The 24,751-nt window shown below is 55.2% G+C and overlaps 9 protein-coding genes across 9 annotated transcripts; 4 read left to right on the forward strand and 5 right to left on the reverse strand.

Annotated features, from left to right (window-relative positions):
* The first annotated feature begins 156 nt into the window (after positions 1–156).
* BDV59DRAFT_169801 (putative mitochondrial methylglutaconyl-CoA hydratase (Auh)) lies at positions 157–1,445 on the forward strand. Its single transcript, XM_073688315.1, has 2 exons — positions 157–582; positions 666–1,445. Exons 1-2 carry the CDS (start codon positions 233–235, stop codon positions 1,234–1,236), a joined length of 921 nt encoding a protein of 306 aa, XP_073551863.1. The 5' UTR covers positions 157–232; the 3' UTR covers positions 1,237–1,445.
* Positions 1,446–2,337: 892 nt separating this feature from the next.
* Positions 2,338–7,453, forward strand: BDV59DRAFT_198528 (LipA and NB-ARC domain protein; the record flags this gene model as incomplete). The annotated part of the gene is made up of 3 exons (XM_073693172.1): positions 2,338–3,286; positions 3,682–3,849; positions 4,140–7,453. The coding sequence occupies 3 exons, from the start codon at positions 2,338–2,340 to the stop codon at positions 7,451–7,453; spliced, it is 4,431 nt and encodes a 1,476-aa protein (XP_073551864.1).
* A 2,872-nt stretch (positions 7,454–10,325) lies between these two features.
* On the reverse strand, positions 10,326–12,059 carry BDV59DRAFT_84794 (Alpha/Beta hydrolase protein). The gene is made up of 2 exons (XM_073697188.1): positions 11,377–12,059; positions 10,326–11,321 (listed from the first exon to the last, which is right to left on the reverse strand). The coding sequence occupies exons 1-2, from the start codon at positions 11,868–11,870 to the stop codon at positions 10,358–10,360; spliced, it is 1,458 nt and encodes a 485-aa protein (XP_073551865.1). The 5' UTR covers positions 11,871–12,059; the 3' UTR covers positions 10,326–10,357.
* BDV59DRAFT_84793 (uncharacterized protein) lies at positions 12,060–13,309 on the reverse strand. Its single transcript, XM_073697187.1, has one exon. It carries the CDS (start codon positions 13,156–13,158, stop codon positions 12,250–12,252), a length of 909 nt encoding a protein of 302 aa, XP_073551866.1. The 5' UTR covers positions 13,159–13,309; the 3' UTR covers positions 12,060–12,249.
* A 16-nt stretch (positions 13,310–13,325) lies between these two features.
* Positions 13,326–15,078, forward strand: BDV59DRAFT_169812 (putative FHA domain protein SNIP1). Its single transcript, XM_073688316.1, has 2 exons — positions 13,326–14,717; positions 14,772–15,078. The coding sequence occupies exon 1, from the start codon at positions 13,362–13,364 to the stop codon at positions 14,361–14,363; it is 1,002 nt and encodes a 333-aa protein (XP_073551867.1). The 5' UTR covers positions 13,326–13,361; the 3' UTR covers positions 14,364–14,717; positions 14,772–15,078.
* On the reverse strand, positions 14,435–15,078 carry BDV59DRAFT_84805 (uncharacterized protein). The gene is made up of 2 exons (XM_073697189.1): positions 14,772–15,078; positions 14,435–14,717 (listed from the first exon to the last, which is right to left on the reverse strand). The coding sequence occupies exons 1-2, from the start codon at positions 14,983–14,985 to the stop codon at positions 14,506–14,508; spliced, it is 426 nt and encodes a 141-aa protein (XP_073551868.1). The 5' UTR covers positions 14,986–15,078; the 3' UTR covers positions 14,435–14,505.
* Positions 15,079–15,407: 329 nt separating this feature from the next.
* Positions 15,408–18,235, reverse strand: BDV59DRAFT_169813 (uncharacterized protein). Its single transcript, XM_073688317.1, has one exon. The coding sequence runs from the start codon at positions 18,125–18,127 to the stop codon at positions 15,605–15,607; it is 2,523 nt and encodes an 840-aa protein (XP_073551869.1). The 5' UTR covers positions 18,128–18,235; the 3' UTR covers positions 15,408–15,604.
* A 346-nt stretch (positions 18,236–18,581) lies between these two features.
* BDV59DRAFT_84813 (uncharacterized protein) lies at positions 18,582–19,983 on the forward strand. Its single transcript, XM_073697191.1, has one exon. It carries the CDS (start codon positions 18,696–18,698, stop codon positions 19,776–19,778), a length of 1,083 nt encoding a protein of 360 aa, XP_073551870.1. The 5' UTR covers positions 18,582–18,695; the 3' UTR covers positions 19,779–19,983.
* Positions 19,984–24,668, reverse strand: atg11 (autophagy protein ATG11). The gene is made up of 4 exons (XM_073697190.1): positions 24,499–24,668; positions 24,250–24,361; positions 20,459–24,184; positions 19,984–20,374 (listed from the first exon to the last, which is right to left on the reverse strand). Exons 1-4 carry the CDS (start codon positions 24,564–24,566, stop codon positions 20,189–20,191), a joined length of 4,092 nt encoding a protein of 1,363 aa, XP_073551871.1. The 5' UTR covers positions 24,567–24,668; the 3' UTR covers positions 19,984–20,188.
* Positions 24,669–24,751: the final 83 nt, after the last annotated feature.

The raw sequence follows: 24,751 nt of genomic DNA on the forward strand, positions 1-24,751 counted from the left end.
TATCGTGTATATATAGAGACTTATATCTTAAAACAATCGAGCATGATACCCAAGCTATTCCTCGACCTCTGGAGTAAAACAGCGCTTATCCGCGGCAAAAGGGTTGGTGTTCCCCGCACCCGCAGCTTTCCCCACAGCGATTCTTCACTTCCTTCACTCCCTTCCTCTCCCTCACCACACAACCATCCCCGAGTCATAGGCGAAATCCCCCAACGTCTCTTCTCGACACATAATGCCGCCGCGTCTCGCCCTCGCCAGCTCCTTCCGGGCTCCACCCGTGCTGAGCCTGCGCATCCGGGTCGCCCGGGCGCGGTTCAGCACAGAGGCCGATGACGCAGTGCTCAAGGTCCAACAGGTTCCGGCGCCGGGATCCGGGAACATTCGCGTGCTACTCCTGAACCGACCCAAGGCGCGCAACGCGCTGTCGCGGGGTCTCCTCGATAGCCTGACGAAGCAGGTGCAGTCGATTTCGGCGGAGGGCGGATCGGGGCCTACGCGGGCGCTGGTGATCGGGAGCAATGCGGATTCGGCGTTCTGCGCCGGCGCAGATCTAAAGGAGCGGTTGAAGATGACGGCGAACGAGTGAGCCCCCGGTTCCCCTACGGTTTTTCTTTCTTTATTATGTTTATGTTTCTTTTTTTGCTAACGTATGATGGAATGGCTAGGACGAACGACTTCCTCACGCAACTTCGCGGCACCTTCAGCGCGCTCGCGGGCCTCCCGATCCCGACGATCTCGGCGGTGTCGTCGACCGCGCTGGGCGGTGGCCTGGAGCTGGCGCTGTGCACGCACCTGCGCGTGTTCGGGTCGTCCAGCGTCGTCGCGTTGCCGGAGACGCGCCTGGCGATTATCCCCGGGGCGGGCGGCACGTATCGACTGCCCGGGGTAGTCGGGCTGAACCGGGCGCGCGACATGATCCTGACGGGGCGGCGGGTGTCCGGGCCTGAGGCGTACTTTATCGGGCTCTGCGACCGGCTGGTGGAGATCCTGCCGGAGGAGGAGCAGCAGGAGGGCCGGGCGCGTGAGAAGGTGCTGCAGGAGGGCATCAAGCTGGCGATGGATATCTGCGAGGGAGGACCGGTGGCGATCCGGGAGGCGCTGCGGGCGGTGAACGGGTGCTGGCAGGGCGAGGTGGCGGAGAATGAAGCGTACGAGGGCGTGATGGTCACGGAGGACCGGGTGGAGGCTCTTCGGGCGTTTGGGGAAAAGCGGAAGCCTGCGTTCCGAGGCCGATGAATGATATCAGGTCAGATGAGAGGTGTTTGCTGGGAGGCGATGTCCTGATATCATTCTGCATACTCTGCATACTCCTGGTGTGGGCCATGGCCATCTGGGGTCAACGTCAGATGATGGGTTCTCCGTGGTTGGGGTTCAGGAACCGGTTCGATTGTATATTAGCTCGTTCTATTGAGATGAGTCAAATGGCTAAAACTGCTGGATATGGTCTTTAGTTTATTTGAGTCATGAGGGATCTAGACGGGTGAAGTATTGGACCGGAAGCTGGATGTATGATGGACGGCTAAGGTTGCCGCCGTGAACCGTGGGTCGACCCGGACGTAGAAGTATGTGTGTAGAATCGGATCCATGCACGACATCCTCCTGCATAGGCCGTATGTAGGTACCAACATTACGCGGTCAGAGTGTACAGCCACGATCGATACGACCGCGCGTGCCCGAGTAGTAGGTACCTAGTAGTGGATTCACGAGAGTATAGCAATAGGACCGATCAATAGACCTATGGATCAAAGAATCATACATAGAATAGAATCGATATAGATAGATAAATAAATAGCTGGTATAATACAAGAATCAACATCAGAACCATGGATCAGAATACAATAGACCAATAGATCAATAACTACTAGTACTATTACTACCCCGTATGATCTGCAGTCTGCAGTCAGCGAGGCTGGATGCATGACCGCCCGTTGGCCCAGTCATCTGCTCCGCTCACTCGTATAAATCCGCCCTCGTCCTCCTCCTCCTCTTCTCCCATTCTCCCCATCACTCGCCTTCATCATCACTAGATTAGATCTTGCATTGCTTTGGCGCGTTTCGGACAAGTGAACTTCTGGCTTTTGAATCGCGTCCTCCTCCACTGCGCCGTCTTCATCCCCCATACCATTTCACCGTCACCCACCACACCAATTCCTCTGAAGAGCGGATTGACTCCGACTCTAACCCGCTACAAGCCCACGAACTCACGGGATCCTTGATAGAAGATCTCGGGAATTCGATGCAGTGAATCCCGGAACAAAATAACCTGAAGGCAGTCAGCAGTCTTCAAGGGAGTGAATACACACCCCCGGCGGTGCAAGGAATCTACTTACTCCCCTGATGGCGATGGCGGGAATCGCCTCAAAGATCAGGCGGATCGGCCCGACTCCCGTTTACACCTCACCGAATCCCAAGGTCGATATCGTATTCGTGCACGGCCTCAACGGTCACCCCTACAATACCTGGGCTAGTACTACCAACAACGCCGAGGTGTTCTGGCCCACCGACCTGCTCCCCGAGGTGTTGCCTTCCGTGCGGATCATCACGTACGGTTACAATGCCAATGTCTCTTCCTTCTCCGATAGCGTGTCAACCGATCACATCCACAACCATGCCGAGACCCTAGCCTCCAGCCTCGCAGCCAACCGCAGTCTCAAAAACTGCTCGGATCGGCCGATCATTTTCGTGTGCCATTCCCTGGGGGGCCTAGTCGTGAAGCGCGCGCTTAGCTACTCGAAAAACATCCAGAACGAGAGAACGGAGCATATTCGATCTATATGGGTATCCACCTATGGAATCCTCTTCCTGGGCACCCCGCACCTAGGATCCGACATCGCTAAATGGGGTGTTCTACTCCAGAACATCTGTTCTGCCGTGATGCCCAAAAGGGTCATGGACACCTCGTCCAATCTCGTCAACGCTCTCCGAACCAACAATGAGACCCTGCAGAACATCAACAGCCTGTTCGCCGAGGACATGGGTCGTTATCACATCTATTACTTTCACGAGACCCTCAAAACTGACGTCCGGGGTACACGCGAGCTCATCGTAGATGAAGCCTCCGCGGCGCCTCACGCGGAGGGCGTGGAACGAATGGGTATCGAAGCGAACCATCGAAACATGTGCAAGTTTGAGGATGAAATGTCGCCCGGATATGAGGCCGTGGCTGCCGCCCTCTTACGTTATTCCAGTGACGCCCCCGACACCATCGCCGCTCGCTGGGTCGAGGAGAGGCAAACTCGACTTCTCAGGAAGAAGGCCAAGGCGGAGGAGATCTTTACTCAGAGCGGTCAGTAACCCTCCCTACTCGCCATCCCTGCCAACGACAGTGCGGTTATCCATGATCGAGAATTGAAAAGTGTTGTCACCGTCAAGAGGCTTCTAAGGCTTCAACCGCTGGCAGCCTGGCCCCTAGATCAACAAAGGATCACACAATCAGCTATGATACGGTAGACTTGGTACTCCTATCACTTTATCTAGCTACATGCCAGGGCTATCACGGTCAGCAAGTGTTAGCCTAAAAGTCGGTACGCTATAGTACAACTTGAGTGTTTCTCGCTCACCTGGGACAGAATGATTGATCCTACAGTGACTTGGTGTCTTTCAACTCTCGATACCGGATAAACACAGTTTTCGTTGGCTAGGGGTGGATTGCTGTCAATGGACGTACTGACATCGTCGCAGAGAGAGAAGATATCATGGAGAGAACTCCGAATGTGCCTCCCCCGGTTACAACCACTCCCGGTACGACGCATTTGCTTTCTTCATCTGCTTTCCCTGGAAATCCTGTCATGAAAAACTATGAGATCGAAGAACCCCCTGAAAAGACACATGGTCATGCGAATGTCTTTAGTAAGCATATTTGAATTGCACGGATTCTGTTTTTATCCACTTTCAGGCGCCCAGATTGCCGTTACCACATTACTTCCACGAGACCCTCAGAAGCCCGGGGCACGCGCGAGCTCGTCGTATAAGACGAGGTCTCCGCGGCGCCCCTCGCGGACGGAATGGATGTGAACGGCTAACTAGGCTAGAAATTTCCATGTAATGCCATTGATGATTTTCTCGCGCCTGTATATCCTGTTCTCGCTTTCATGAAAAACAGCGATAATTTAGTCAGAATACGCTGACTCGCTCTCTAGATAGAATCACCCATCCACGCCCACACCCTCAGCTCCAACCCCCAGGCTCGAGTGAGCCTGCCCCTGTACACCGACTGCTCGTAGCTCCTCCGGGATTTCATCCGAATGCCACCTTCTACGGAATGGAGAAGGAGCTGGATATCCTGCATACTAGGTTATACAGAGCCAGGAAACGCCCCAATCGCCTGGTGGCTGTCCTCATCAGTGGAGTTCGAGGTTCAGGGAAGTCTCACCTTGCCCGGCAATATGTCTGGACCAACCGTGATTGCTATCCAGGGGGCATTTTCTGGGCCGATGCCAAGTCTCTAGAATCCACCTATAAATGCTTCTGGGACATTGCACTGGGCATCTCGCAGCATTACCATGACTTCCACCTACCAGAGTCAAGTAGGTCGCATGGATTCGTGGAGATCGTACGCAACTGGTTCCAATCGCACGATGGCTGGCTGATGGTCTTTGACGGCCTTTCCTTCAGCTCGGACGAGGATCTGAACAACTTCAAGCAGTTTCTTCCATTCAAGGAGAAATCTAGCATCATCTACACCTCGGTGGACAAAACTCTGAGCAGGAAGCAGCGTTTGTACGAGCCGTACTGCCTAAAAATGCCCCCTCTTGAAGTCAAGGATGCATGCAAGCTCCTGTTCAAGGATCTGAATATCAAAAGTCCCACCCCGCAGGAGATCCGCAAAGCAACGGAGCTGGTGAAGCACTACGAATGCCTTCCGCTGGCTGTCCATGCCATGGGGCACCATCTCAACAACATTGCCAAGCCACTGGAGAAATACCACATAGATTCTCACCTAACAGACAAGAAGCTCGCGGAGCCCTTTCTGAGCATCATGCATGATCTCTACCGTCAGGAATATTTCGAAGCGCTCAACCTCATCAACCTCCTTTCCTTCCTGGGCCACGAGGTTCCCGTGGGTCTTATCAGCTTTGGTAGAGCGTCGTTGGAAGCCTGGAACGTCCAGATCTTGACCAGTGCCGGGCCAGGCGAACACCCCGATATCGACACCACGCTTGGAATCCTCATTCGCTATGGATTGATCGAAAGGGTGGCGGACCGTTACGCCCTGCAGGCCCAGGCTCAACCACTCTCTCCACGGTCCGAGAAGGAGAGTATTCTGGATATGAAGGCAGTTGCGCCAGAACTGTCGGAGTCACAGACGGAAAGCAGTCAGGATGCGGGTCTTTCGATCTATGCCAACTCGAGCTCCATTGATCGGATTAAGATCCACAGCGTCGTCCAGGGATTCTGCCGAGATGAGCTCAAGATCATGGATGAGGAAATGAGAACGAAGCCTGCACCCGCTGTGAAGACCATGGACGAGGAAATGAGGAAGCCCGCGGAGATCGGCAGGTTTTATGAGGCGTGGCTTGTTGTTGCGACGCGAGTCTTCTGTACATCGTACGAGAACGCGCAGAACCGCATGAAAGTCAGCGGTCATGGTCTGGTGCAGGACTTCAGAGAGTACGAGACCCACGCTTCCAGACTCGCGGACCATTTTCCCAAGCGCAGTCATCACCACCACCATCATGAGTCAAAGATCGTCCGCGAGGCCCGAGAGAATCTAAGGCAGGTTAGGAGGAGTATCAGCAACGAGATTGAACGAATTTCTCCTAGCTCGTCACAGGAATCCATTCGCAAACACCGCTCTGTATTCGATCGCTCGAGCAGCTGCTCTTCATCGTCGATTCCCGATACTAATACCCCGGAAGATGGTCCATCCCGACAACTCACATGGGATCTTAATGAGGTGGCTCCGGAAGTAGAAGTTGAATCCCCCCAGGAAATGCCGAGGGTCCCTCCGAGCTTCAAGTTCAGCCTGAGGCCGTTCCTCCCTCATATATTCCGGGATTCCAGTATCGAAAAAGAGATCGGGTATTGGACGGATAATGAAAGTGAGAAGACTTTCCCTCGCATCTCGCCAGTGCCGTCTCAGACAAGTCATGGAACGGAGCGGCCACGGCCAAGATCGTCCCAGGCGTCCAGTCCTCCGCATCAGTCGGATGACCAGGACTGGCAGGTCGTCAAGCCTAAGCCCAAGTTAGTTAAAGAGAAGAGGCCATGGAAGCAGAGGCCAAGGTTCCCGCGAAACATTCGCCGTCCCAAGCTAGCGGCTCCTATTCTGAAAGTCGAAACAGCGCCAGGGAGGAGCGCATCCAGCGGCGATATTGAGGGACAGAGCCGAAGGGGCTCGCTATCGGCAGAAGAAGCCCTCATTGCTGTGCACAAAGGCAGCCCTCCCCAGCATAATCACAGGCCACCTGCTATGAAAGAAAATATGCCGCCAACGTACGCCACCGTCGCGGCTAGGTCTTTGAGAGACGCTGACCCGCTCTGGAAACCGCGTTCATCGTCCTCTCCGGGTGTCCCAAGTCGTCCCGGAGGAACTTTGCCGCTGACGAGCAAATCGTCTGGTGATTCCTTATTCAGTCGATCGACGCCTTTCTCTCCAGATCTCAGGGCTGAGAGACTGAGCCAGTCGACATACAGCGAGCCAGATCCGGCTTATCTTACCGAAGAGTTGAACGCCCTGGATCTGAACCTACGGGCGAGTCTCAACCCCCGCTATCAATCTCGCCATCTGGCCGCCAGACGAGGGCCCCCCCTCGACATGTCCGCTAGTACGCCGCTTCTGCAGCCCCTGCCTTACGAGGGCAATATCGACGTCAGTTTGGCCCCTCATAGAGCCGCGGCAGGGGTCACAAAACCTGCAACATTAAGCCAGTCGACAACAAACATCAGCTCGATCTCCCACCCCTCAGCCTTCATGCCCGGTGTGTCGCGGCCACCTTCTGTAACCGTCGAGGGAGCACCGCCTCCCGGCTACGCGTCCGATCCCGCCCCAGAGCCCATGTCCCGCGGTCCATCGGGACAGTCGTACCAGTCCTGGTCGACCGAGCCCGCTCATCTCCAACAACGGGTCTCCCCGATGCCTGCCCCTGGTCCCGGTCTCGGACCAGGTGCACTTCCATCCCTAGCACCTGGCGCACCGCCAGCCGTGCCGCAGCAACACGTCCTGTACGGGACCGGGAGCTGGGCCGGAGAACAATCTCACCCCCTTCCACAGCCGGTGGCTCAGACCCTGTATCTGGGTGCTCATCGGGTGGACATTGCGGACTCGCGCCAGCGTCTGGTCGGCCCACGACCTTACGACGCACCCATCCCGCAGATGATCGCGCCGTACAACCCGTACCATTCCAATCTTTCGGGGCCGCTGATCCACCATGAGATCCCTTTGCAGCAGGAACTGCGCACGGTTCGTCCCCGCAGCGGAAGCTCCCCAACACATGCGGTGTTTGACATGTGAGTGTTGCGATATTCCATCGTGTACCTCACATAGTTTAGCGGAGTGGTTCCCTTTGACCCAAGGAAGTAATGCGCCGCAGAGATTAGAGGCCTCGCCAGATAGTGGCCTTTACATAGTTTTTATCATTTTTTTTTTTGCCATCAACCAGGGAGTAATGATGGTCGAGTTGCGACGGAAAATGCAGGAAAAATAGAAGGGAAGGGAACTAGGACGGAGTTGTTTTATAGTTTACATTTGTCCATGCTTTGAGTGCATTGTTGATACCAGCCTGAATCAGGAGCATGACGTGGCGTTTTCTGCCTGTGAGATACATACATACACCATGGTTGCATACTATATACTAGGAAAAATCTCTGGACTCGATTGGTTCCAACGTACTCCGTAGTTGAAGGTCGTCTGATCCGTCAGCAACTTGGTGAACGACCTTCGCATGTGTTTGCACACAGCCAAACCTGGATGCATTCCGGATGGCCCTACTGAGCTGGGCTCTAGGGCTTGCTCTGTTACACGCCAAAGCGGCTCTCGTACAATACCGTGACCACTGAAGAAAGAACCTCAGTAAATGACCGTCATCTCGACGTGAAGTTGTCGATGTTGCGCTCACCAACCATCTGGTCAGAGCTCGTATCGCGTGGCTGGGATATCAACCAGCGCGGCCGCAGCTCTGGACGCCCCTGGGAATACAAGCGCTTGATCGACTGTGTACTCTGTATGTGACGATGAAACACTCGTGCGCTGGTGTCTTGAGCATGGAGTGGTGATGAATGACGATCATCATAATCGGATCACATGGCCTCCTATCACCGACTGCGTGGCTCAGCTGGACACAGGTAGTACGTTCAAGCTTCTTCGGGACGGATGTTGGGTCCCAATGGGAAGAGGGGTGTTTCATCTTGCAGCTCGGAGTGCGGGGATGGAACCAGCTGACGAGAAACGCATGGAGATGCTGCGGTACTTAGTAGACGAGCTCGGACCCTTTTCTCGGTGCTGCGTGGGGAGCAGAGTCTAATGCGTTTCGAATGGCGGCGAATGAAGAGGTGAAAGGTGTTCTGCGGGAATGAAGGCTGCGCACGGTGAGGATGGAGGGTAGGGCATCAAATAGAAGTGGAATATATATATTTTCTGTGGGCTTAGACCCCAATGGGGCTTGTCTCTCTAGAAACTCTATATTTTTCTTTTAATAAATTCACCTGATATACTGATAATATACTCCGTTCGAAGCAATGGTTCCTTTCGTATAAATCTCACATTTAGATGGGTGGGAGTCATTTTATTTGCTCTGAACTACTTTAGAACTATTTTCCTACTCTAGATATTGCATTCAACGGTGTACTGTTGTATGAATTTCCTCATAATATATTTTTGATAGTGACGATGGTCAATCAACAAGACATACACTTGTGGGTAACTGCTGGGACTCCAATAACCCAACCACGCATACCAAAAAAAAAAAAAACAGCCTCAACAATCAAGTTATCAGTAATTAGCAATGCGCTTATAATGAGCGACTTCCCCAATAACGCGAGACAACATCACCCTTGAGTACACCCACGAGACTATCGGCTGCCGTACGGCATGATGCCATATCCATCTGGGCCTTCTGACCTTGGGTCCCCGTTTGAGAAGGACTGGGGAAAGTAGCTTCCCTGATTTTGCCCAGACTCTTCCTCTTTCTCAGTATTTTGTACCGGCAGATTAGGATAGAAACCCCAAGGCTGGTCTGAACTTAACCAACCAAAACCATTGGTGTATTGAGAGGTAAATAAATTCGTCTGGGTGGTTATGCTGGTTTGGGCCATGAGCTGCTGACCAGAGCCAGAAGTCTCTGTGTGCATTGCTCCATACACGCCATGATCTTCATTTCTCTGAGACCTGAACGGCTGTTTACGTCCCCTTCGTATTTTCAAACGGACGCCGTGCTCCACGAGATGCCTCGTCAGGGGTGTTGAATCCTCCAGTTTCGAGAAATATTTGGAATTATAGCAGATGAATGGATCTGTATCGATCGATATCAACGGATTAAGGCACCCGTTTGAGCCAAATCCCCGCACTCCGAGGAGGGTGAAGCGCAATCGGAACATGCCCTCCTTCATGACGCGAATATCACCAAAGGCGAAGATCGGTGCCATCTCGCCGTCCATCGGCACCGTGTAACTGGACGAAACCAGTGTTCCCGTCAGGCAGTCTTTTACAATCTCATTGGATTCACCGACTAGGCTGCATTGCATATGATAATGGGGGCTGATTTCATAGAGCGGATCCCATTTGCGATGTTGAGGTTTCTGGGAAAGCCGTATGATCACTGGCGGATCCACGGGTTTCGGGCCGTATTTTTTGTTCGGCTTCTGCGTGGGTACGTATGCTTGCACCGGTTGTTGGCAGATGGTTAGTTCCAGCGGGCAGTTGTCTATTGCGTTGAATCCGATTTGGTCGGCAAGGCTTCCTCGGATGGAGAGCATGGCTGTACCTCAGTCTGGAGGGTAGGATCCGACTGGAGAGCCAAAGGCTCGAACTGATAGGGACCAATAAGTTCAGCGCGCTGCAGGGCGGATAGAAGCACCTAGTATATATGCTGGCCTTGTGTGATAGGACCTGCTGAAAAAATATGCGCCATAACAAATCCCACAATACATACAGATGGCTGTGCTGGGATGGACAGGGGGATGGAGAAATTTTGGCCGGAAGAGAGTCAGCATTGTGTGTGCGTGCGCCTTTAGCTCTTGCCTGATAGATAAGGGTTCATAAGGGTTGGTGATGCGAGCATGACGAAGTGGTCGACTATGGTATTCCTCCCTAAAGCGGTCATGATGACTCTGTATCGTGCCTGCAGCGGCACATGACCAAAACTCATTCATCGTGTATACAAACAACTATATAGGATATCAAAAAGAAGATCACCCCTTCTCAGAGCCTCGCCTTCGCGAGCTGTTGGAGATCCAACTCACCCTCGAGCCGCCACTGAGCGCTCTCACGCAGTCGACGGTCGACCTCCCCGTCGGTTAACGAAATTGCCTTATCCAACAGAATCTCACGAGTAGACCGTAACTTGAACCCAAGGTACGTCAACAGACCCGCCGACTTGGTCTGGCCAGCTACCGCGTCGCGACAGAAACCAGCCATTCCGTCCCAGAACCGCCGGCCAGCCGGCGTGCCGATCATGACCAACCCGAAGCAATGCGGCATACCCTCGAACTGTTCCACGACGACAGGCACTCCGGCCTGGTGCATCTTGCGCGCCAACACGAGGCCTTCGTCCGTCAGCCCCTCTTCACCCATCGTCATGAACACCGGCGGCGCGTCCTTCCAGATCTCCTTCCGGCCTGCGAGAGGCGACACGAGCGGGTGGATGATAGCGTTGGCGTTGGCGTAGAAGTCGACACGGGGCGGGTTGCAAGGCCAGACACCGTCCGCCACTACGTTGGGTGGACGGTAGACCGAGCCGAGCTGCTGTGTCGGCGGAGCTAGGTAGTCGTACACTGAGTTGCCGGAGACCGAGGGCATCGATCGCGTGATGTCGCACCAGGGGGAGCTAGTGGCGACGCCGGCGGGCAGGTCGATAGGGACATCGCGGCCGTGGAAGCGGATGGTGGGGGCAATGCGACGCAGGGTAAGGAGTGTCTGGAGAAGGACGAGACTCAGATTCCCGCCTGCAGAGTCTCCTGCGAGAATAATCTTCTTTGCCGGCACGGCCTGGTGGAGAGAGCCCTCCGGCGGGGCAAGGAGCGATAGATATGCGACCAAGGCGTCGACGAGCGCAGACGGGAACGGGTGTTGGGGCGCCAGTCGGTACCGCACCGACAAAACGGGCATATTGGTGCGTTTCGAGAGTTGGGTCACTGGCTGACGATGAGTGCAGGGGTCCATTAAGCTGTGGCCAGACGATTAGTTCTTGTCTTCAGGACAGGGGAGCGGGCGAAACGAACAAGTATGCGCCGCCGTGAAAGTAGAGAATGACTGCATCCGAATTGGACTCTTTCCGCAACTCGGTATACTTCTCCGCTTCTGAAATATCCGGCTGGGGGGCGTTCTTGTCCACGCCATTGCGATAGCCCGTCCATTCGGCTTCGACGGGGACTACGTCGGGGAGGTCGTATGTCTCTCCACCCAGCTTGAGATCCTCGATGGCCTTGACAACAGCTTCACGGATGTTGTCTTCTGGTTGAGGTAGCGTCACCTTGGAGACCCACATGGGACCCTTAATGCCGGGGTCGCGCATCATGCTTCTCTGCTGCTTTGATACCGGCATGCTCAGTGTGATGAACGAACGGATGATTGCGACAGTTAGCTCGGTGCGCAAATCCTGCTTTCCAGAGACGGGCGAGAGGCGCAAGCCATGCAATAGGGTGGTCTTCAGAATGAGCGGCACTCTCACGAGCATCGCCTTCAACAGAGCGATGGGGCTACCGAGCCCTGACATGATGGCGGGCGAAGGATGGTTGTTTGATCAAAATTGACAACAGCTTTACAAGCACGCTAGTCACAAAGATAAATAAAATTGACAGCGCCCCCCAGAATATGCGGGGAGCGGCAAAGAGCGACTTTGAGGGGAGTGTGCTGTTTCACAGGTTGCGACAACATGCATCTCGGAAGGCAAAAGGTGCCTCGGCAGAAACCGTGGATCTGCCGTGGGTCAAGGAACCGCAGAGACGGATGTAATTTATATCCGTATTTCCATCGACAGCCCGGTGGCACATGTTACGTACGGTGTACGGAGTACTCCGGTGGATATGTGAGCGGGTTGAAGATGTATGCTATGTACAAGTCGAATTCTTATGTCGTTTAAGGCGAACAAGCAATCAGGCCCTTTTATCTACTTTGTCGATACCATCCAACGTACCACTCGGACGTTTAGTAGATTCAACCTCCGCAGCGCCAGGCTTCGGCGGGTTTAAGATCTTCTGATAGACCGGTTGTTCCTCCTCCTTGAGCCCGAACCCAGAGGGATCTCTTCGGATGAGGAAGTGCTGTACTTTGGCCTCGGAGGACGCCATCTGCTTGACTGTGTTTTCACGACGTCCGCTCAAAAAACGGGCAGACTCATCGCTGATCTCCCGCAGCCGGTCTTCGTAGCCCGTAGTGAGCTGGCCAATCCAAGACGCCTGGACAGCGCCCCCCATGAGCACGAGAAGGATCACAAAAGTGGTGAAAGTGCGGTTGTCCACCATGTGCTGCTGCTTCCCCTGATGCCTATTGTACCACCTCTCCCAATCTTCCCAGGTGGCATTGGTGTGTATCGGGCCGTAGTCGCTGGAACCAGTTCTCGCCCATGATGGAGTAGGAGTTGGAGGTGCGTGGTGGCTCCAGCCCGCGCCGGACAGGTCATACGCAGCTCGCTTGGTCGGATCGGACAGGATCTCATGGGCCGCAACCACGACATGGTATCGTTGCAGTCTCACTTCGGGCGAGAGATCTCTGCATAACGGGTGGTCATTGCATGGTCGGTCCGGATGGTAGATTTTTACGAGTTCGTAGAACCGATGCTTGGAGTACGGGGCCTTGCGATCCTGCCTGAACACGTCATACGGTGTAAAGGACGCAGAGGATGGCCAAGAAAGGTCCTTTTCGGCGAATCCCTGGGTAGTAGCATAATGTCTATTACTGGGAGACCGCCATAGACAAGCACGCGACTGGGGTGGCGACGGATGACAGGATGGATTCAGCAGCTGGAGTCCACCACAGCAAAGAACTTTGGAGTTCTTGAGCATGGCCGCATGGTTTCAGTGGAGGAGATGTTGGACTACCCCTCCAGTTGGTGAGAGTATCATCAATGTGTCGAGTGGTGATGAAGGAGGGGAAGTAAGTGGTCGATTCCGAACTTCGGATATCTCGTCACGTGGCCGACAGCTTTTGGAGCTTTCGCCGTCCACCAAAGCTTTTACAATTCGACCAATCCTCCTCCACTCACACCATGCCTGAATCACCAGAGACTTCTCGCGATCGAAGGCGACCTCGGTCCCTTTCCGGTTCGCCGGACCCCGAACAGAGTCGCCGGCGCCGATATCGCGACGAGGACGACCGACGGCGCCACGATCACCGCAGCTCCCGACGCGACAGCTCTCGGAGACGCTCGTCTCGCAGTCCGTCGAGTCGGAAAAGTCACAGGCGGGATGATGATGACCGCCATCGTGAGCGCAAGGAGCGCGCAGATGTGTCTGATGACGACCGGCGACGACGCAGACACCGATCCCCCGACGAGCGTCGACACCGGCGCCACCGTGACCGAGACACGTACGACGATGACAAAGAGCGCTCTAGTCGGAGATATCGATCCAAGTCCCGATCGCGCTCCCCTCGCAGGCGACGTTCTCGGAGTCCGTCGACCCGTGAGGCTGCCCGATCCAGAGGTCCACTCCCATCTCAGAAGGATGCGTATACATCGTCTGAAGTAGCGCGTCAGGGCGACTCTGATGCGCCGCCTCCAGAAAAGGAGAAACCGAACTTTGCGAACACAGGGCGTCTTGCAGCTGAAAGTAACACGATCGATGTTAATGGCTCGTCGGTGGTGCTGAAGTATCATGAGCCCCCGGAGGCGCGCAAGCCGCCGGCCAAGGAGCCGTGGCGACTCTACGTATTCAAGGGGAAGGATATGCTTGAGGTGGTCGAAATATACGAGCGCAGCTGTTGGCTTATCGGGAGAGAGCGACTGGTTGTGGACTTCCCTCTGGACCATCCCAGCTGCTCGAAACAGCATGCGGCACTCCAGTTCCGCTACGTCGAGAAGAGGAACGAATTTGGCGACCGGATCGGTCGCATCAAGCCGTACCTGATTGATCTCGAAAGTGCGAACGGTTCGACGGTCAATGGTGATAAAGTCCCTGGTGGTCGGTACGTTGAACTACGCGACAAAGACGTCCTCCAATTCGGATTGAGCTCGCGGGAGTACGTGCTTATGCTACCACGCCCCGAGTAGAGAGAGCTTGTGAGCTGTGATGATATGAAATGAATTTTGATCACTGGCCGATAATAGTGTACATTATACAAGGCAGATGCTTTAACACTCCATGAAACATGATACAAACATTTGAGGATAACACCCCGAAGCATATCGTCTATCACTTCAGGTTGCTAGCGGCCTCCTTGGCCTTACCCTTGGCCTCGCCCAGTGCCTCTTCAGCTTTACCCTTGCCCTTGCCAAAGGCTTCTTCGGCCTTTCCTTTGCCCTTCCCGGCCAGCTCTTCAGCCTCACCCTTTACTTTGGAAGCCTGAGCTTCGGTCTGTCCAGTTGTTTTCCCAACGGTGTCCTTGATCTTGTCTGCAGCATGTTCTATGTGAAGGTCAGCACTGTCCTCTATCTTGAGTTCGTTCGGTAGTTACATACCTCCCTTCTCAATGCCCTTCACTGCAGCATCGGAGACAACCCTGTCCGCCTTCTTCAAAGTCTGCTTGGTAGCATCAACGGGACCAGTCCCTCGAGGGGAGGTAGACGAGATCGATCTCAGTCCACCGACGGCCAGTGCTGGGGTCGTGCGGACAGCTGGATTGAGGGAAGCCAGACGGGTAGTCAACGGAGTAAATCGCGCGAGGGATGCCATGCTTTAGTGCGAGTTGTAGTAGACAATGTTCTCAAGAAGAGCAGCAAGGGAAATGAAAAGTATATTGGCAATTGACAATTGATTAGACGTTAGTCAAGGTTATGAAATCAGATACTTGTCCAATATGGGGTGGTTTTATATACTTCATCTGGGGCGCGATCGACGTCATACGCCCGCGGATCCTCTTACGTCGATAAACCGTCAGGTGTCGCCCCGATTCGGCTAGTGGATCCCTTCATTGGCGACAAAGCAGGCGAAGCTGGCAAAAACCATGGAGGAAACCCGTGGGTGTGGCTGTTTATGATGTCGGTCTCCAGTCTCTGGTGGGCGAGAGAGATTGGTGGGCGAGATGATGCGTTGATCTTCGGTTGACCCTTAACCTTACTGTGCGCGTTTGCTCTACAACATTAGAATAGATCTACTATATTAGAGAAATTACACGATAGGTTTAATTGCATGTAAAATATAGACAACTGATGGAATAATAACGCTACCATCCCTGGTATCCGTGCCTGTAAACACCAACCAGCCCGTTGCATTCCACCATAACTCCGTTTGTAGATGCTGAAAAACAAGCAAAGTCCGAATGCCGCACAAACTGCCAAATAGATCATACCATCTAAACATACTCATCGTCGTCCATGGAGGCATCATCCCCCTGCCCCAGGTTCAACGTCGGAACAGCCTCCGCGTATCGCACATCCTCCTCTTGCCATGGTTTGTTTGACGCAACTGCAGCTGTAGAGAACTCATTCAATCGATTGCCGTGAACCCATATTTCACCAGAGAGATTCAAAGCGCGGGGGGTTTCCTCAACGTAACCATCCCAAAGACCAAGGAGCTGTCCAATAAGGCGGAAGAAGGCCATCGAGATAGCCCATAGTGGAGCTAAAACGCCTTGCAGATGTGACCAACGCCACAACATTGTAGGGATGACAAAGGGGAATCGAGGGGCATCAGGAAGGAGACAATTGCCTTCACAGACATCAGCGATAAACGGGTGACAGTAGAAGTCACACATTGTCGACTCGGAGCAGTACCACATAAACAGGACAATGGCGCACCAGCCCAGGCGAGTGGGACGAATCCGGCCAGAAGGACTGCTTCGTTTCCACAATTTCGGTATGGGAATGATGGTATAGATACTGCCATCATTGTGAGTCTGACACGCCTCGCAATTGCCGCAGGTCTGCCGGAGCTTTGAGCTTTTGCCGTCCGGCGAAGGCATCGACTTCACTTGATCTCCGAGATCGTCAATCCCCTCTTTCACTTGGGTCATGCTGTTGGACAACGATGCCAGTTTCTCATTCATAGATATGAAATCAGCGGAGTCCCTGTTTTCCGAGTTTGCCCGCTCGAGCTTTTCCAGCACCGACTTCTCATATGCTGCGTCATCCTCTGCCTCGGACTTCACCTCGTTGACTTGCTCATTCAGGATCTCCTGAAGTGACTCAAGGGTGTCGTCTCCAACATCCAAAGAGTTCTTATCGGCTTTGAAGTCTTCCATGACGGTTTCCAAGGCGCTCTTGGGATGGTCCGGCTTGGCTAGTGGCGGTCTCCTTTTGGTCTTTTCTTTTTTCTCGGGGGCCCCTTGTGTGTTAGCCTGCTCACGTTGTTCCCCTGTCCCCTTTGCGGCGCCTTCTTGTAATTTGCGGTCGACAGAAGTGCGGTTCTCATTTTCTCCACTCTTGGGCTCCGGTGTTTGCTTAGTCTCTGCATTGCTGCTCTTCTGAGGTTGTGACCCGGATGTTTTGGGCTCCTCTGCGACGCGTTCTTCGTTCGTTGTTTGGGAAGGTTCGGGCAGGTTCCTCCTAGCAGGAGACGCCATGATCTGTCCCGAAGAGAAGTCTGGCCGAGGGGTGGCCCGTTCGGTCATGGGAGTATCAATCCAGGCACCCGTCACCACTGGCGTTTTATCGTAGATTCGGGTTCCCGGAATCTTCTGTGCTTCTGGGGTCCTCAGGTTCTGACCCGGACTCTCGGTCCGAGAGAGCTTGCGGAGAAGATCATGGGAGTCTCTCTTTGTTGGGCTCCGCTTATTAAACGTAGAACTCTTATACACCATGACTGGCGGGGTATTGAGTCCGTGGTCCCCAGCTGGTTGATCTTCCCTCAGCTCGGAGACCCTGTTATGGACATCCGACAAGGGGAATCTGTTGTATGTGTTTGCCAGACGTTCCCTCAGAGTGTTTGGCGTTTGAGAACTCTGATGTTGCGGGGGGCTCTTTTGCGAGTCAAGACCGGAGTTGGACTTCGGGGGTGAGTCTCTCGGCTCGTTGATGACAGCATCGGACTCCGGCTCATTGCGCCGCGCCATAGATTTAAGCCAGTCCCGACGGTGGGTTCCCCGACTGCCCCAAGTCCGTGGGAGATTCAGCGAGGGTCTCTGACCGTCGTCGTAGTCATCCACCTCAACTGCATTCTCCAATGCCTCTCGTGCTTCCTCTTCACGACGTTGTAGATTCTCGGAGGTCAGCGCGGGGGATGTTCCAGTCCTATTCAGTACAGGGGAGCGGCTGGATGTGGCCCGTTTCAATCGTAGCTCGTCCTTTACGTGATCGATCGGCCTCCGACGGAGTGAGTCGTCGGTGATGTCGTTCAGGAGCTCGTGGTCGGCGAGGAAGAGGCCAGCGTCGTCTCTGAACGCAGACCCCGAGGACGAGGATCTCCCGTGGCTTTCGTGAAACCCCAGCGGCTCGCGCAAGTCCTCATCAAGCTCGTCCGGGTCCACGAGACTCCCGGCGTCGTTGATCTGCCGGTACGCCTCCATCAACTCGTTCGGTGGGTTGGATTCTGGAGACGTGGGGTTGAAGTTCGGGCGTCTCCTGTCCCCACGACCAGGAGATCCTAGGGAATATAGGTGGTCGGACCCCTCCATAGCTGGATGGCGGGACACGGCGTTGAATGCCCCTCGGAGGGTGCCCGTTTGGCTAAACGCGCGGCGTCGTCGAGCGCTGTACGTCTGAGACGGACTGGGAATCTTGGACGCGTCCAAGCGATCGTCGAGGCGAGACTCGTAATGACCGGGACGGAAGGGAGAGCGGTTGGGGGAGAGCTGTTGCGATTGTTGTTGTGGCGGTGGTTGGTGGTATTTGCGACGCGAGTGCGTCGCCCGGTCGAGCCTGCGCTCGGGGGTCGACATGGGGACGGATGGAAAGTGGCCTCGGTCAAGGCGATTCACTCCAGCACCTCAGGCGGAACACAACAGCGCTGCAGGTCGGTGCAAGGCAGCAGGAAGAGGAGGGCGTCGGGAAGTTCGCATCGCCATCAGCAGCAACGCGGCCGAGTGTCGTCCCCGATCGGGTTAGCGGCGCGGAGGAAGAATGCGGACTTCAACGCATCCTCATTGCTGTCAACACCTCATTTCTCTCTCTCTCTTTTCCTCTCTGCCTCGATTTCTTTCCCCCTCAGCTGACACTCTTCTTCCTCTATCCAGCCACTCATCGCATGTCACTTGCTCGCATCCTCCGCAGTCGCTCCTAAACGCCTGGACATGTGACCCGGTCAGTCGTATTGATCGTCCGTTGTCGTGTCCTCTGCGCATGACAGATCCAATCCGATACTCTCATCCAAGACGCAGGCGACTATATATCAAACCCGACGGGCCCGTGGGACAGACAGCCTGAACCGAAAACACCACCACCGCATGCGCTGAGACCACTTCGACCCAACCCCCACGCGACGCATACATCTCACACTCCCTCCACACCATGGCCAAATCCGCAAGACGTGGAGGAGGAGGGGGAGCTAAGGGCAAGGCCCCCGTCACCTCGGCGTCCTCCTCCGGCACCTCGACGCCCAGCTCGCAGTCCGGGCCGATCCCTCCGTTCACCACCGCGCCGGCCGACCTCCAGCCCTTCCTTGCCCCGCTCTCGCCGAACGAAGTATACCTCATCCACCTCGACACCTCCGCGCAAGACCTCAAGCGACAGACGTTCGTCGCGCCGGCGGCCATCAACGTGGCCATCGCAGTCCTCCTCGCGCTCCGCGCCTACATGGTCCGCCATGTCTACCCGGCCATGCTCGCGACGCTGGTCGGCATCACGAGCTCGATGACGGTGGACGAGTCGGCGATGTCGTGGAGGGAGATGGCGACGGTGATCCTGCGACGCACCGCCACCGTCATGTTTGACTACTTCCTCGTGGCCGTGTTCCTGCCGTGGCCGATCCGGTTCGTCCAGGGCCCCGCCAGATGGCGCAGGAAGCTCGGCTTCCGCCCCACGGAGATCATCGTGCGACGCAGCCAGCCGAGTCTGAGCCACGGTCTCGTGCGCAACCGCTGGATCCGCGACGATGAGGAGGTCCGCGATAAGATCGTCGCCGCCGTCACTCCGGACCGCATCAAGAAGACCGGCTACCTCCTCGTCGACGCCGACTGGGATCTCGACTACGACGCCATGATCCGCGCCCACGAGCTGGTCGACAGCGCCAAGGACGACCCCATCCCGCTCGACACCTTCCGCACCGCCGTCCTCGTCAACACCGACGCCGATGGCTGGTTGATCTGGTACGTCGGCGACGAGGACTCCGCCGAGGGCCGCGTGCGCACCGCCCAGCGGGACCAGATCCTGGCCTTCCGCGATAAACTGGCCTCCATGGGGAAGGAGGACTTGTTCTTCCGCTGGGTCGAGTTGATCCAGTATGAGAGCACCCAGCCTGGTGGCTTCACGCCGGAACGCCAGCAGTCCGCCATGGTCCAGGCAAAGCAGCTGTTCGAGGATGCTGGCGTGGACTTTGCGCGTTTCTGGCAGGAAGTGGGAGGCCTAGAGGGGTTTGCGGACGAGCTTGATTAGGCGTTGGATGAACGTGCATCGGGGAGGGTTTGACGGCGTTGACTTTTTGTGTTTCTTGGTTTACGGCGGGCTGATGCCGGATGTCAATCAGTATCTTTAGCGTGTTGTATACCGTGAATTTATGCCTATAGACTATATGCAGAACACCTTCACTTCGATAGACTGTAGACCGATGCAAAGCAAACCAACCGCTGAAAAGCAACAAAGGCAAAAATGCAGAATGAAAGAAAATAGGACCGTGTCAAATCTGTCCCTCGGGTATCATTCGGGCATTCAAGGGAACCTCATGGCGAGATGTGTTGAACGCACTTCGTACACATGAACTTCCAAATCGAACAAAAACAGTTGCATAGAAATATCGAAAGGAAAAAGAAATGCAAAAAGAAGCGTCCTGTTCTGTTCCACCGTATTCACCCACCCTCACTCTCAAGCCGATAGTCAACAGACCAGAGCTTCTCCCACGGACGGTACCTGGTAGCAGGCCGTTGACTGGGGACCGAAGCAGACAGCGACGATGCAGCATCGGAGGCCTCGGCTCGCACCGATGACGGCGATTTGATACCGTCTTGCCGCAGTTGCAGTTGCTGAGACTCGTCCTGGGATGGTCGTCAGAACCATGAATCGAGGAAGGGAGATCAGCCGCGCGGAGATCACGGGCCTTGGAGTAGGTCGCGGCGCACCTCGTCGAAGACAGGGGCTGCCTCTCGCGGCAGGGAGCCCGCAGCAGGAGCAGTGGCATCGGTCTCAGCCGGCCGGACCAGATCTGTGGTGGAATCGTTGCCGCGTTGTGACGGTGTAGGTGGGCCTTTCTTGGAGGTTGCACTGTTTCGTCGGCTATCCAAGCTCTTCGTTAGGGTTTTGGCCACGTTCCCCCCAGCCGTGCTGCGCTTCAGTCGGATGCTGCCGCGCGCATCTACATGTGCCGGGGCCACCGTGCTCTTTCCGAGGCCCGGGGTGGCTGGTGCGCCGGGCTTCTCCTCTGTGGCATCGAGGAGGTACCAGCGGAGGCCGTCGGACAGTTCGAACGGGTTCTCGTCGTCGAAGGAGGTGCCGTCGCTCGCCTCGCCGATGGATCGGCGCTCCGGATTGGCGCTGTTCATCGACCTGGAGAGGTCCACAACGCGCTCTTCGATCTTCGTGATACGCGCCAGTAGCCAGTCCCTGGCTTGCAGCTTGTGAGCGTCTTGCTCACGAAGGAAATAGTGAGGTGCGCCGACGTTGAATGCGGCCCAGGATCGAATGGCCTGGTTGCGCGTCGGGAGGAACAGAGCGAGATCGCCCTCCTTGAAAGATCGATACGCAATCTTGTCGTGGGCTTCGCCCTGCGTCCGATGGTACTTGTCTCTGTACCCTCTAGCTTCCTTCTGCCATTTGCGCGCGAGGACTTCAATATCCTTCACCCGTTTGACCACGGCATCTCCGAAGACTTCCACGTCAAACTGGCGCAGGGATTCCATGAATGTCGTAAACCGGGCGGTTTCTTCCTCAGGACTGTCGGCTTCCATCCACGTGAGCAAGGCCGGATCTGGTTTCACGGACACCACACCGGACTGGCTAAGACTATCACCGGTGGCAGAAAGAGCGTTGACCTTCGACGATCTCTGGACGACGATCTCTCCATCCTGGCGGATAATGGTGAAACCGAGCTGCTCAAGCATACGCACCAGTTTTTCTACTTGCCCAAACAGCTTCCTTGAGAGCTCTTGCGTCCTGTCTCCATATTGACCGACACGGATAGCGGTAGTCTTCTCTGATGCGTTCATTTCCTCTACCTTCTTCTTCCACTCCTTGGCCTCTCCCTCGGTCCGGCGAGCTTGAGACTCAACCTCTGCCAACTTGTCAGATAGAGAGGCACATTTCTGCTCTTCCTCTAAGACGCGCTCTCGGAGGGCGTCAGAGCCAGTTTCGCCTGCAGCAAACTTGGATTCCAAGCCGCTGAGTTTGTGGCGCTCGTCGTCGAGTTCGGTGGTAATCGCAGCCAGTTTGGCTTCGCCCTGCGACAGTTGCTCCTTCGCATGAGACAATTGTGCCTCGCGGTCCTCCAAATCTTTCTTCAGCTGTTGAGCTTCGGCCTCAATGTTGCTGAGACGTTCTTCTAACGTCTTTATTTCAGCACTGGCCTTGGAAGCATTGTCTTCGGCGGTCTTCGCGTGGATCGACAAGCCTTCTGCGAGCACTTCTAGAGCTTTGATGATACTAGGGGTCTCCGCAGGGACAGAGCCTCCAGGTGACAAGTGCATAAATGCAGCTTGCAGAGCATGATAGCTCTCCTGATCCTTCTCCTCTCTCTCGGCGTCCTTCTTCTGGAGCTCGTCGAGGCGAGAGCGTAGAGTCTGCTCCTCTTCCTTCTGGCTTTGCATCTGTTCCATCAAGTCACTCGCTTTTCGTATCTGTTCCTCGGCATGTACGTGTACATCCTGTAGCTCGATCTCAAGCTGGTGAATCCGTTCGTCGGCATCTTGCCTGTCGTGGTCCCGCGTGTCGATGGCTCGATCGAGTTCCTCCTCGAGCTCTTCAACCCGGATTTTGAATCGCTTCATCTCCCCTTCGAGGTATCTCCTCTCGTCGTCAAATTCGCGTTGTCGGGCTTCTAGGTTCCCAATAAGGTCGTTCTTTGTTGACTGCGCCTCTTGTATCTTGTCTGTATTAGACTGTCGTTCCGCGTGGGCCTCCTTCTGCAGCTTATGTACTGTTTCTCTCTCGGCAACTAATTCCGCCTCGAGGTGAACGATACGCTGGACAAGCGCCTTTTCCTCAGGAGACTGGTTGGAGGACATTCTCCGCGAGGAGACTGAAGACCGTCTTGAAAGTTGGTCAGGGTGAGGCGACGCTGGGGAGCTGGGGAAGTCAAGGGAGAAATTGCCGCTGCTTGGCCGACTCAAATGACTCTGTCGATGGAGGAGATCTTCAAGTTTCCGGATGCGACTCTCCGAGCCTTTCAGTCGATCTTCCAACTTAGACTTCTCGTCCCTTAAGCTTCGCACCATATCGTCGCTTCGGAGGAGAAGCGAGCTTCGACTGACGTCGAAGAGACTGCCTTGCTTGAAGGCTTTTGCCCTGCGGCGTTGCAGACGAGTGGGCGCGTCCAAGTCTTTGAAGAGTTGTGTCAGCTCTTGGACGATGGTTGCCATACCACCTTTGGTTTTCAACTCCTCGATGTACAGCTCCGCCTCCTTCCTATTGACCACCGGCCAGTCATATTCTTGGCCGCGCAGATTAACTTCAATGCCTGGGGTGGTGGTATCGGAGACGGACAGAAATTCACCCATGTTTTTCATCCATTTCTTCCGTCGGCGCTGTTCTTCGTCCTGGAAGACAGACATTTCCTCCGCGAGGGTCAGCGAATCGGTTTTCATCTTGTCGCTGAACTCGCGGCGCCGAATGCTCTCGACGAGAACAGATCCGTAGACTAAAGGCATATGGAAGACGATGTACAGGGTGTCAAAGGCTTCACTCTGGAAGCTGAAATTGTTGATCTGCGACTGCACATCGGCGAGACGTGACTCAAGAGCGGAAATGCGACGCATGTGGCTGAACGCGGCATTCACGGCGGCGTTATACTGTCGGACAGCTCCCTCCAGGCCAGCCTGGATTTCAGCCCCGATTTCCAACAGCGACGGCAAAAGATCTTTCGTGTGACTGAGAGCCAGCCTGGAGACATTTGCCAGGGTCTTCGGATCGTTCGACAGCGACTGCACATGTTCATAGTCGGACTGGATCTTTTTCGCAATGGGTTCAATTTCCTGCAAGAGACTTTCCACACCGTCCACTCCGGAAGGGACGGCTTCGTCGACCAAATGCTGAGTGTCTGTAGCGATATCGCCGACGGCCTTCTCGACATCTCCCAGTCGGTGGGCAAACCGGGCGTGGACAGTAGCAGCTTCCGACCCGGCCTTCTGAACTTCCTCCGCGTCTACGTAATCACGTAGGCTTCCAATCGATCCGTCTTTCTCCGTCTTTGGGGTGGAAGGACGGCCCAGGAAGGAGAAATCCTTTCGAGCAGGGATGGTTTCCAGGGTAGCCAGAGCGCGCCTCCATCCGTCAAGCGCAACTTGCTGTTCCTTTAAGAGATCATTCGCCCAGGCTTGTGCTTCTTGAAAACGGTGTTCCAGCGTGCCGACATGAGACTTGAGGTTCTCCAGAGCAACGCCAGCAGCGCGGTTGACAATGTCGGTCCGTTCGTTGTAGTCACGAACGGTCCGATCGATCGACGCGCAGCGGTCTGTCAGGTTCAAGGCCCACGTCTTGCGAGCGTTGTAGAGGTTGCGCCAGGCTTGTAGGTCGTTTTGATCGGCGAGGGTATCGGGGGGACTGTTGAAGTCCAGCGGGGGCGGTGAAGGGAGCGTCGGAAGGTCGAGGTTGTCTTGTTCGCCGACGTAGCGCCTATCGTAGACGAAAACCTCATTCTAGTCGGGGGAAGACGTGAGCCTGTGTTGGGAGATAACGCAAGGGCAGGGAACATTTGAGTTACCTCGGTGGCGAGAGCCTGGATCTTGACATTCTTCCCACGGGCAGTCATTAAGATCTGCCGGGAGGGCGGTATGGAGGTATTACGGTGGATCCATGATCGAATGGCGTCCAACCTAGTGACGGATCATAACAGGATTAGTTACCGACGCCAGATGAAGCTCGATGGACGGGGTGGAAGATGGGCAGTATGGGGACGATGGTCCGGGCACTAGGAGTGGAGGTGAGGGACGAGAAGACGATGATAACATACGAGGGGAAAGAGGCCGAGTCGGCCAGTAGATGCTCACCGGAGTGAGCAATGTAGAGGTGCAACGACATCCCCTCCTCACCAGCCGTAGACAGCGGCTTTCAGACGGGTAAGGGCGGAAGAGTGGGAGGGGAGAAGAGCAGAGCAGAGAGATGATGGCGGTTCATACTCGTCGTTGGAGTTGCGAGGGAGCTCTCCCCAGGGCCTAGACCCCATTGGGCAAATGACACACGCCCGACCCTCCACCGCCTTTGGC

This window comes from Aspergillus ambiguus (genome assembly GCF_047715705.1).
Source record: "Aspergillus ambiguus strain CBS 117.58 unplaced genomic scaffold BDV59scaffold_3, whole genome shotgun sequence".
NCBI lineage: Eukaryota > Fungi > Ascomycota > Eurotiomycetes > Eurotiales > Aspergillaceae > Aspergillus > Aspergillus ambiguus.